Raw genomic sequence first — 11970 nt, 5'->3', positions numbered from 1 at the left:
TCTGCACATTTCAAACGTCCTTCACAGAAAAAAAAAAAAAACGGAGGCTTTTGCACAGAGCATTAACAGGCGTAGGTGAGACGTTACCGATGGGGGCAGCAGGCCGTGAAGCCACATTTGAACCTGTTGTCATGACCGGAAGAAAACCTCGGGAAAACGGAACTCCGAATAATAAAACGGAGGGGTCTCTAACACGGCAGAAATGGGGCAGGTTGGGCGCGCAGCTCCGGGGAAGGGGCGCAGGGCCTGGGCCCGCGGGGCGCAGGGGGGCGTCTGTAGGGGAGCCGGGCCTCGCTGCACCGCCCCGGGTCCGCCAGCGGCCGGGTGGCGGCGACGGGGCGGCCGCCCGCTCTGACGGGGGGAGCGCTGCGGGAGACGGCTCTGGGAGGGGCAGTAATCCTGCTTCGAGCGCGCGACGCTGCTTTCGCCCGAGTCCTCGGCCAGGTGCGGGCTGCTTTTGGCGGCAGCCCTGATTAGGAGGTGAGAAAGCGAATTCACCGTGAATTTTGCCGGAAGACTAAGTTTAAGGACGGAACAAAGACTGGGGATTCGGTCCGCAGGGATTTCTGGCTGAGAGCAGAGAGCGGCGGTGGTTTGCGTGCCGTGCGTGTTGCAGAAAAGGAAATACGGCGAGCAGCTGTAGTGATGCACAGCGCGCCTGCAGCCGACACCTGCCCGCAGCAGCGGGGGAGCTGCCCCGCTCCCCCCGCTTCCGTTCCCATGGCAACGCGGCCTGTGACACGCTGGCCGGCCCGTGACGTCACAGAGCGCCCGCTGGACCCCGCAGCAGCGCCCGCGGCCCCGTTTCCACAGCGCGCGTCTGGCCAGAGCTCTCCAGGCAAATTTTTTTCCCCCCGCGAGTGCAAGCCAGCACGGTTGCACTCGTACACTAATATGGTGTAAAGCGCTACCATGTCTTTGTGCAGTCGCTTTTTGGAAGATGCCAAGCGGGACTTGAGGAAGGCCGACCGGGAGATCAAGAGGCAGCTGAAGGTGCTGGACCTGCGCCTGCAGCTGCACCAGCTCTGCGACAGCCCCCTGCCGCCCTGCCTGTGCAGCCGGCCCCTGCACCTGCGCTGCTGCTGCGCCCTGCACCCCTGTCCCCGCTGCCTCTGCGGCCTCGTCTGCCGGGCGTCCTGCCTCGCCGCCTGGGAGAGGAAGGTCCTCCGAGCCCAGCTCGAGCTGGAGCGCGAGCTGGCCAGGTAAAAGGGCCGCCTGCAGGCTTGCTACGGGTATTTGCGTCTTTTGAGGCCGGATTAAGGGGATGTCAAAGGTGGAAATAGGTAAGCAGGGCAGGAGACAAATACCAGCTGGGGGGGAAATTCTGGAGGAAGGGAAAGCATTTGGCGCTGCTGGTGCAGCACCTGAAATACTCTGGACCTTAAGTATGAAAAAACGTGACTTCAACCGTCTTACCAACTGTGTCCAAAAGTAAGGTACGCCGCTAGATCCAAAGCTGTTCAGCTGTGGAGCGAAGTCCATCTTCAATGTAAATTCAATTTAAGTCTATTTAAAGTAAAAACATGTTGTCATCTTCATCAATACCCAAAAGGGGCCTGTATGTGGCATGCCGGGCACGTATCTCTGTGTTTTCCCAAATACTAAGTAGGAGCAGTGAGTTTCAGGATTTCTAAATCCCCATTTTGACCACTGTGATGAGGATGTTATTTTGTCAATATAGTTCCAGACTGACTTTAGCATAGATAAAAATAAAATATAGCCCTACAGGAAGGCAATGGTTAAATGATAACGCCTTCCTGTTAGAGTTAAGGCAAAAACAAATGCTTAGAAAGCAGAAGGGGTAAGAAATCAGACGGTGGTGGAAGCCTGTTATTACATTTCCTGTATTTTTATTCCCTCCCCAAAACTAAGACTACCCAAGCTTCTGCTTGAGTTCTGTTTTGTTGTGCCTGGAGACGAGACCTTGATTTTGTCAATTAAAAGCGTCACATTTTCATGACCCGTAGAGCAGCGAGTATCGGCCACAGGCTGCCGTGTGTGTTATCTAGTGGGTGCAAAGAAGTTAGAGGAAAAAGCCTGACCCCTGGGTTAATTTTACACTGACTTCAGCAGAATTGAAAGTTGCTGTGAGGTTACTTTAAACTTATCTGCTGGCTGCAGCTCACACGAGGCTGTCGGGCAGCTCATTTCAGACGGGGCCCTCCCGGCTCCCTGGCCCTACCCTGGCTGCTGTAAGAGCCCAGGTTTTCGTCAGTGCACTGGGTGTCAGAACTGGACAAGTACAGCATCCAATTGCAGAATTACACAGCATCTCAGTAAAGTGCATGGAAACTCTGTGTGAATCCTGAAGGTCTTCAGGAGCTGCCTGTGGGACTGCCGGGAGCTATTTGCCCAAGCGTCAGGCTCACCGTCCCAGTCGGTGCCGCGCTCGGGAGAACTGGCTATGGAACCTGTCATGAATCTGTGAATGAATCTGTACCGCTTTCATCTGAAATCACACCAGAGCAGGATTTCAGCCTGTCAGGCTGGAGAATTCAACTCAGTTCAGTTTCCCCCCAAAATGCTCTGAATGACCAACTCTTCTCCCAGAAGCTTATTCTCCTCCAACAAGCAATGTAAAAAGACCGAAGAGGTAGATGGTGGAGCCAGCTCTCAGAGAGCACAGAAAATCCATTTTAAAAGCACTGTACCATGTTGATTCATTGCAGGCTTTTTTAACAGAAATAGTATTTCTGCAATTGGTGTACTTTAGTAATGAACCACTCTGGGATTTCTCACCTTCTGGTCACACCTGTTTTCTCATTTGTTACCCCTTTTCCTGTTCCATCACACACATTTTCTTCTTAATTTGTTGCCTTGTATCCAGTCTAGCCTATTAGAACTGAGGCTACCCTTCTACTGTATATTTTACAAATGATTTGAAAAACAGCCATTCTTTTGACTGAGCAGAGTTACCGTTTGACAGTATTAGAAATCATTTTAGTGGATCAGTAAGCCTCCAGCCCAGCTTTGCATGAGCATTTTTTGTATTTTTTGCCAGATGTGTCTCTTATCCACTGTTCACTTTAAACAAAATGCCTAACTGGAAAACACAATTCATTGTAACTATCCATTAAACATTTAGAACAAGGCGTAACATAGACATGCTTGGCCTAGTGGACATGTTTACCTGTGAAAGAGGAGCAGTGGCTTCTGTATATTCAGGTGAAAGAACTTTTCATCTTCTCAGTTGCCCCATGCCAAGAGCACACAGCAAAATGCTCCTTATCGCTGAAGCATGCGAAGAAGCATCATGTATTCATTTTGAGAGTGTAGACAATTCCACAAGGGCTGTGCATCAGTGTATGTGTGAAGATAGACCCAACAGTTTCCTGTTTACTTCTCTTGTCCTCAAGGGTAACCACCCATCCCTCTATTAGTTGGACTGAAAGGTTGTCTTCTTGTTTTTATTTCAGTGAGCGAAGAAGACTTAATAAGATGTTGAACTCTTCCCATGATCATAAGCTTTTAGCTTTGATGGATGTGAACGGTTTTGACCCTGATGAAGTTACTGTAAAGGTGAAAGATGGGAAGGTTAAAGTGTTAGCAGAGCACGAGGAGGAACACAGCACCATAAGAGGGAAAGAGTATAACTACAAAAACATCACAAAAGAAATCAGCTTGCCTCCTGGGGTGGAAGAAGACGAGGTGATGTATTCTGTAGGACCTAACAGTATCGTGAAGATTGAAACTCCACGCAAGTGCTACCCATGTCTTATGAGTCTCTGACCGAAGGCAGGGAGCAGCGAGCCGCTGCAGCCAAACAGTTCATGGACACAGTGCGGGTCGGTCCAGCGCAGCTCCCACGGGGTTCGGGTCCGAGCGCTGAGCATGCGCCAGCAGCACCTCTGACCTCCTGTGAAACAAAAGAGAGCATTCCAAAAAGGTGTGTGTGAGTCTCATTTTGAAGGGATTTGATGATCAAAGGGGGGGACCACCTGGAAAGCAGGAAGATACAAACCAATTTGGGAATACTTGATCACTTGCTAGATGAAAAAGACACTGCTGGAGGTGGCATAATTCAGAACAGGTGTTGCTGTTGCTTATGGATTTTAAAAGCTGAAAGAAACCATTATGATCAGTCACATTTCGATAATAATGACTCTTCCCTCAATCGCATCACTTCCGTTTGAGCTGGAGGATATTTTCTGGGAAGAAAATCTTGATAATAAAGACTTCAAGGGGGGAAACCCATTCCTAGGCAACACCTCTGAGTTAGGTGTGCCAGTGGTAAACTACCCATGCTCTTTGGAACATGTTTTCTTCATTTCTTTTCTAAATTTATCTAGGTTCACCTGCATCTCATCTTGTCCGTCCCTGTGAAAAGCCATCTCTAGCAGAAATTTCTTCCCTACACTGGTGACCTGATCACCTCTTAAGCTTCCTGAAGAGAAGAAAAACCAATAGAGCCTGCTCCATTTTCTCACTGGAAAGCCATTTTTCCCAGTCTTGAACTATTCTTGCAGCCCTTCTTCTGAACTTGTTTGCAGTTCCCATCACCCCATGCAAATTCCAGAAATGAACAACATTTTTTGGTAGTGATCCCACAAATGCTGTAACACGGAGGAAATGCCACCCTGACACTGCTCAGTCTGTCCTGGATAGGGATATTTCAGTCTCCAGCACTTAGGAAAGGAAATTAATAAGCGAGTCAGTTCCATTCCCAGATTACAGAAGTACAAAAAGCCTATTTCATTCATGTGTTTACTTAGCATTATTGTATACAGGAGTGCACTTCGTGTTCTCATGCCTGTTGTTATCCCTGAGCGTGCTAGTCCCCAACAAAAAGCCAGGGCTTGTCTAGTCAACTCTTTCTAGTCAAAGAGGAGGAAAAGCATCTGAACACTGAAAATGAGCCATGGGGGAGCCTGGTGAGCTGAGGCACGGGTGCCTTATGCCCAGTTTTCTCTCAGCAGTAGGGCTCCTCGGTCAGTCGTTACATGACCACCTAAGCCACATGTTATTTAGCTGGCCAGGAAGGCAGGAGCTGAGGCAACCGGTCTATGGCCCTGCTGCGTTGCACCGAGGCGCTCCCCGGCTCGGATGGCCCAGCCCTTAGCGAGTGCTCTGCCGCCTTTCTCTGACTAACAAAACTGGATCCAAAAAGGTTACGAGCAGTTTTTCCAACTGCTCTTTTTTTTTGTTCCTGGTCCTGGTGTTTGTTCCTTTCTGCCACCACGAGCCTGCTGCTCTGCTTCTGCCAACAAAACTAGTGAGGTTTCCCTGGTATTGGTGAGGTTTCCCTCCACAGCACATGGAGACAGGTTTCTTTTAAATGCGTTTAGGCTTAGTCATCAAAACGCTGAACATGGTATATACTATCCACGATGTCACAGCTAGCATCCCCTCAGCTAACTCAATTTTGTCCCATGATGTCCAGTCATAGCGAAGGAAAACGGACAAGATCCCTGTCGGGGACCCACCCACGCCATCTAGAAGCAAGAATCTGACCTGCACAGCATCATCCTTTTTCCTCCCTTCTAGCACAGCGCTTTCATGGCCAGGAAAAAGGTGGTTTCTAGCATCCTCGAGCAGGTGCGTGCATGCTCCCTGGGCTTCCCTGCCCCCATGGCCAGCTCCCTAGTTTGCAACATTTTTTTTCCATGGAGTGGAGAGGCCCACAAGGCTGTTGCAACACCCAGAGACCTGGCCTTTCTTTGGCTCCTGTAGAGAGGTGCAAGTCTCCTAAGGCTGTCTCGTCCCAGAGAAAGCTGCTGCCTTCTGCCCTTTTTGGGTCTTTCGCCCATTATCTGGATCAAAAAGAACAGGAGCAGATAGGTCCCCTATAGAGTTGACTCTCCCTTACAAATATTGGAAAGCAATACATGAAAAAATAAGCTGTGCCATTTGTTCACTCCATTTGCTTCTTACGAAAGTTGCACTGTTGGGAAGAACTGCGTTTGAAGGACAGAGAGCGTTTATTTAGGAGGCGCTGGGAATATCACAAAGCATTTACCACCAGATGAGAGAACGACTAAAAGCATTTCCTGTCGCAGTGTAGAGGAAAATCAATAGTTCAGAATTAATAAGAAAACATTTCTCATGTTGAAAGAGGGAGGGGATTGTCAATATCATTTCTTCAAGGAAACGTTAACAAAAAATTTCAGCCAGTCACTGCAGCATCTCCAAAGTGAGACCTCACACAGCCCTCTGGTTTGCTGACAGGTGCGTGACCGCTGCCATAGCCCTCACTCGCTCTGCGTACACCCGCACACAGAATCAGTGGGACAGGGGGTGACACAAAAGGGACAGATGTATTGGACGACTGTATTTGCTGCATTGGCTTCCTCCACTTCTGTACTCACTCCTGCAGAAGGGAGAGCTGTGTGTCTACCACAGCCCCTTCCTCAGGGGTTACGGCAGGAGAAAGCAGCGTTCACTTTCGCTCTAGAAAGGCAAGTAACAGGAAAACATACTCAATCTCTGCATTTCCAAGCTGTGGCTAAGCTGCCTCTCCAAAGAGCACCACCTGTTTCAGGCCTCGTTCGCCCCTGGGGCCCCGGGGGAGGAAAGTTGCAACCGCTTTGTGGTGCACACTCCCCCATGACAGATTATCCTGGCAGAGGAACTTTAGTTTGCGCTAGTGCAGGAACGAACCTCTAGCATTAACTAACCTGTCAGCGGGAGCGGGTGGGCAGCCTGCGGCGTTACTGTGCAAACGTGCTGCAGCTTGGAGAGTCCAGTCAAAACCCCCTCCGAACTGGGACAGCACCACCGGACATGAGCCTGGTTGAGAAATGCGTTCATTCGCTTAGCATGGGGCCTTGGGCACCTGCGCGGCTGCGGCAAGGTGCTTCCAGAGCCCAGGAGGTCCCTGCTGCTGAGAGCGCCGACCCACCGCAGCAGCCGGGGTATCGCCCTGGAAACACTCAGGTCTAAAGAAAACAAAACCAGCCCTTTATTTGCAGACTGAAAAAAGCTGGCTTGCTTTTCACAATTTGCATTCATCATCTGAATGTGGTGAAATCAGAGGGGCTGGGCTACAAAGGAGTGAGTCAAGCCCTGCCTGCTTCACCGTGCCGCTCGCAGGCAGCACGATGGCTGCAGGGGACCGCGCCGCTCTTCCCTCTGCCCCCTGCCCCGGCTGCAAAAAGGCTCCAGGAAGGGGCACACCCTGCCCGTGCTCTCCAAAGGCTCACACCAGCCCACTGCACCCACGCGATGCCCTTCGGACCGGGCTCGAGCGGTCAGCAGTACTTTTGCCTCTCTTCTGGTGAGCGCAGCCAAGGATAGCTCACTCCACAAGCTTTGCTGTTGAAGTCGCTGGTGCCGTTGGACAGCCAGTTCAGTAAAACATTACAAGAAATGGCTGACAATCATTTTGGCCTTATCCAGCTAGTAATTTAACTAATTTTAGAGAAATGGGCTTCTTCTGGCATATTTTCAGCATCCAGGCAACATCTAAATAAGAGGTGATAATAAATTCTAAGCTTTATGGGCTTGGTATATCGTTGGATCAGTATGTACATGCCTACACCCAGGTAGCTCAGTTTTCCTGCTGTTGGTTGAAGGCGTTTAGATATAGGCCATGTCTCAACTAGGAGGTGGCAAGGGAGCCTCCTTTGAGAGCGAGAGGCAAGGGTGGGGCTTGCGGGTGCTAAAAACGACCCTGAGAAGACCTCCCTCGTACAGAGCAACCCACTGAAAAATAAAACCTCTTGGGATACAGTCCTTTTAGTAGTAATTTGTAACCACTTCTACAGGAAGTGCCTAAGGGTGCAGAAGAGAAATCTATTTCAATGCCTGTCATCTACCCAGACTTGCAGAATATATAAAGTCCTAGAGGGATCACAGGGCTACCTATGACTGCGCTTATCTTTATTGCTCAACCTTTTAACACATCCTGTTCACACTTTGTTCCTAAATTAGGCTCCTAAAACCATTTTTAAACTCCCAAACAGCACAACTTGGTTTACAGCTATGTTTTTATCCCTGGAGTTCGAGACTAAAAGGCACTGGCAGATCATCTCCTCGTATATTATCTTATACCACAAATAAACTGGCCAAAGTATAACTTCCAGAAAGGGATCTAGTCTTGATTTGAAGACTTTAGGAGACAGACTCCACACTTCTCTTTGTGTTTTTTTCCAGTGGCTTAATACCTTGTAATTAAATGCCGTGCCTTGTTACCAACCTGGTATTGTCTGGCATCATCAATTCATTTTTTTCTCTGCCAGAGGGAAAAAAAAGTCCTCAGAAGCTGTCTTAGTAGTAGCATAGTCGTAGCTATGAACTTCTATATTGTAATTAAGTCACTTTTGAATCTTGGAACTCTGAAGTTTCTCATTTTAAGACCTGCCTTCCAACTCTTATTCTTTTAGTTCCTTCTTGCACGCTTTCACAAGTTTTCAGTACCCTTGTCAGGGGTGGGCAGTAGAACTGCACACGGTAATGCCATATCTCATTCATCAACACAGCAAACAGAGAAAAGAAATCATCTCTTTCTTATGGCAATACACAATGCTCTCTCTTTTATATATATATATATCTTTTGTAGTCTTTCCAAGATTGAAAGACCTTTATATCTTTCTGGTGCTGCATTGTGTGAGGTACTTCTGCCAGGTGGCCAATTCACTCTGCTCCCACATCTCACAAGGGGCTGCCCATTTTAAGACTGCACGCTGCAAGTGTGGCCTGTGTTTCTCGTTCTCCCACTGCTGACCTGGAGAGGATTTGCGTGGCAGCCTAGCTGACGTTAAGAAACATCCCGAAGGGAAGCACACTTCAATTATTGGAGCAGGATGCAGCGAAAAACTACTTGATCTATATTTTTTTCTTATAGAAATGAGCCACATTTTTTACTATTGATTAGGACTCCCAGTGTTTCAATTCACATATGACTTGAAGGCTGTGTGATATGTTAACAGACATCCTGAAGAAAGCCCCTAACTCATTTTATATCCTGTGAAATGCTAGTCCAGGTTGGTAGGAGCACCTCTAAGACCTTTTCTGTAATGGAAACAAATCACTCAACGAGTCATTTAGATCTGCGAATACCACCTACATGCTATAAATTCCTTGGAACATACCCAAGGAATGAAATCTGTACACTGCAAATACTGCTTAGATGTGACTTTGCTAAAAGAAAGCACCTTTGGAAAAATATCGTTAACACAGCAAGACACGTTAGCATCTCCCAAAAAGAAATTACTTTGCCACTAGGTGGCAGATTTTTATTTAATTATTTATTTATCACTGTGTAAATATCTTCTAAAAGCAAAAATAATAAAGGTGCTATTACTCACAGAGCAATAAGGCTGATATGCAGTGACGCTTGCACTTTTATCTGCAGCACTAATAGCAAATGAAAAGGATGGTGCGAGGCAGAATTGCCACTTGTGGAATTGCAACATGCAAGGGCCCTCATGACAGACCAGGAGACCATTAAGTTTCTACACTGGATTGTATTGAACTTTGATCCTGCGACTCTTTTTCCCTTGAGCAGATCTCCTTAGGAAGACTAGTTTCACTGCCTTCAGCAATCTGCCTGTGTCAGGACTCGTAGCCAGAGCAGGGACTTCCAGGTGTTGATTTTATTGCGCTCCTCAGCATATTGTTGCACAAATGTATTTTGTGGGCTCTTTTTGACCATCCTCACAGAAGCAAATGCCCTCTTGGAATTCCCTGGCGCGAGGAAGATGCCTGGGAGGGCGATTTGGCTTTCTAGCTATAAACGTCACTGCATTCTTGAACTCTAGCCTTATCGGGGCATTTATAAATACACACAGCAGTAGGAATTTGTAACAGAAGGTCATTTGAGGATGTTAGCTGCAGATCTCTCTTCAGTCATGTGTTTCGGGGAGTTTTCCTACAGCCAGGCAGTGCTCCGCAGGGTTATGTAATGTAGAAGCATTATTTCTCTCCTAGCTATTGCAAACTGGGGAGAGTGGTATCTCAGTGGGAAGGTGCGAAGAGATCCCAGCTTTGCTGTCCCTGCTCGCTGGTGCGCTGCTCTCCCAGAAAGCGTTGCCACGGCCCCGGGAAGGCTTCTCATGCTTTCTGGAAGGGCTGTACCAGACCCAGAGGGTGATTTTTGCAAATGAGCGAACATCCAGGAAAGTTATTCCGAGCTGCAAGGGCCAACCCTACTCTTCACACCCCGGTTTCTTGTCTGCTGAGCACTGGCACATAGAGGCTTTTGGATTTGCTCCAGCCACGTAATGGGACAGTGCAGGCTGCCCCGGTGTCCCCCAGCACTGACAGTACTTTACTTCTACATTACTTCAGCCCTGTGACATAGCAGCTGCCTTTGATTACTTTCCCTACAGGACAATGAGGTGAGAAACTTACTCCGCACACTTCATTGGTGCCTAAAGTTAAATTAACTGTTGTCCCTGTTAACACTTTTGGCACCTTAATTTCTCAGAAAAACTTTCAGGACATATTTTCCATCATCTCCCACAGAGAAGGCACTAATAGTTTAGAAGACAGAGTAGGAGCTCTCACCCCCAAGTGTATTTCTATACCAAAGACTTCTTGGATTTGTTGTCACCTTGGACTCTGCACTTGTCACATCATTAATGATCCTGCATTACATTTAGATTAGGAGTAAACTGTTCTTTCTAGCAGGACTGCCTAGAGGTTGCCATGAGCGTGGGACATGGGCTCTTGTTCCCCACTGTTCAACCTTGCGAGTTCCCTCCCTGGTCACTAGTCAGATGCTTGCTATTCCTCTTTTTTTAATTATTTTTTTTATCTCTGGCTATTTTCTACTTGCCTCCTCTCCATTTTAATTGCTGTGGTTTGTGCTTTCGTTTGGGATTTCCTTCTGTTTTTCCTCGGAGACACTCTTCGGACTCGCACAGAGCTATTGTATCACGCTCATTATCTGTACGTATGCTCTTCCCGACTGCTGGCCTTGTTGAGGCATCTTGTTTCGCAGTGTGTGTACAGCAGCGTTTCTGTGGGCACCCTGTCCAGGCTCTGTCCTCACTTTGAAAGCTTTCCGATTCTTCCCCCCACTTTTCCTCCCCAACTAATTTCCCCCCCAACACCCTCGCTGCCCTCCACCTTCACCTCACTCCCTCGGCAGTGCGGTGACAGCCACGTGCAGGCAGATGCCTCAGTTTCCCCAGGCTGCTGCCTTCTTCGTGCACTCGGGAGACCGCCAGCGAAACGTTTCCCCATCTTTGTCCCAGGCTGCTGCAAGGACGGGATGACCAAGCACTGCTTTCGCTAGGGCTTAAATCACAATCAAGCAACCTAGCTCCAAAAAGCTGGTCTGGCTCTGAGGTTATCATCTCGGTAACAGATATCATGTGCTATTTTCAGGTGGTTGGAATCATAAACATGGAATTGTTCTTCTCTGTTTGTCTGTTTCAACTTTAATTATAAATAAAAGAAGGTCTCTCGGCTCCTTGGTTCTTCATGCTAGTCCCTACCTTGGGACATCTCGTGCAGCCTTTGAAGGCCTGCAAGTGGAAACAATCCTGTAATTAACACACTGTAAAGCATGAATCAAATTACAGGGCAAATCATCATCCCCTGCCCCTCACTAGTACAGGTTTTAACTTGCCAGAAAAATAAAATACAGCATCTTTTAAAAAAAGAAAGAAAGAAAAAGAGTTTTATGTATTTATGCCTGTTTGTGAGGAAAAGCATGGAAAAGAGACAGAGTTTCCGGGGTTAATTTTGTTCTCACAGTCACATGAACGGACGTGGCACTTTAAAACATTATCAAAAGAGCGGACAAAGCACGAAGCTGCCTCCCTGGTGAGGTTCAGGTCCCCAGGCCCCAGCAGACCAGGATACTGAGCAAGCCGGGGCAGTCCGGAGCAGCCGCCGCGCGCCGCGGGGCCGGCTAGAGCGTTTCCCGCGCCTCCCGCCCCGCCGTGGGTCGCGGCAGGAATCCGCGGCAAACCCCGCCGCCGCCAGCGAGCGCCCCAAAGGGCCACCTGCGTGTGCCGGCGGCACCGCGTGGGGATCCTGTTTGCAGGGCTCACCGGCCGTGGTGGGACCCAGCTCGCATTC

General features: G+C 48.5%; 1 protein-coding gene across 1 annotated transcript; it reads left to right on the top strand.

Annotated features, from left to right (window-relative positions):
* Nucleotides 1-551: 551 nt before the first annotated feature.
* ODF1 (outer dense fiber of sperm tails 1) lies at nt 552-11409 on the top strand. Its single transcript, XM_009682358.2, has 2 exons — nt 552-1202; nt 3417-11409. The coding sequence occupies exons 1-2, from the start codon at nt 913-915 to the stop codon at nt 3727-3729; spliced, it is 603 nt and encodes a 200-aa protein (XP_009680653.2). The 5' UTR covers nt 552-912; the 3' UTR covers nt 3730-11409.
* Nucleotides 11410-11970: the final 561 nt, after the last annotated feature.

The sequence above is a fragment of the Struthio camelus genome, chromosome 2 (genome assembly GCF_040807025.1).
Source record: "Struthio camelus isolate bStrCam1 chromosome 2, bStrCam1.hap1, whole genome shotgun sequence".
Classification (NCBI taxonomy): Eukaryota; Metazoa; Chordata; class Aves; order Struthioniformes; family Struthionidae; genus Struthio; species Struthio camelus.
This window is presented reverse-complemented; position numbering and strand designations above follow the sequence as displayed.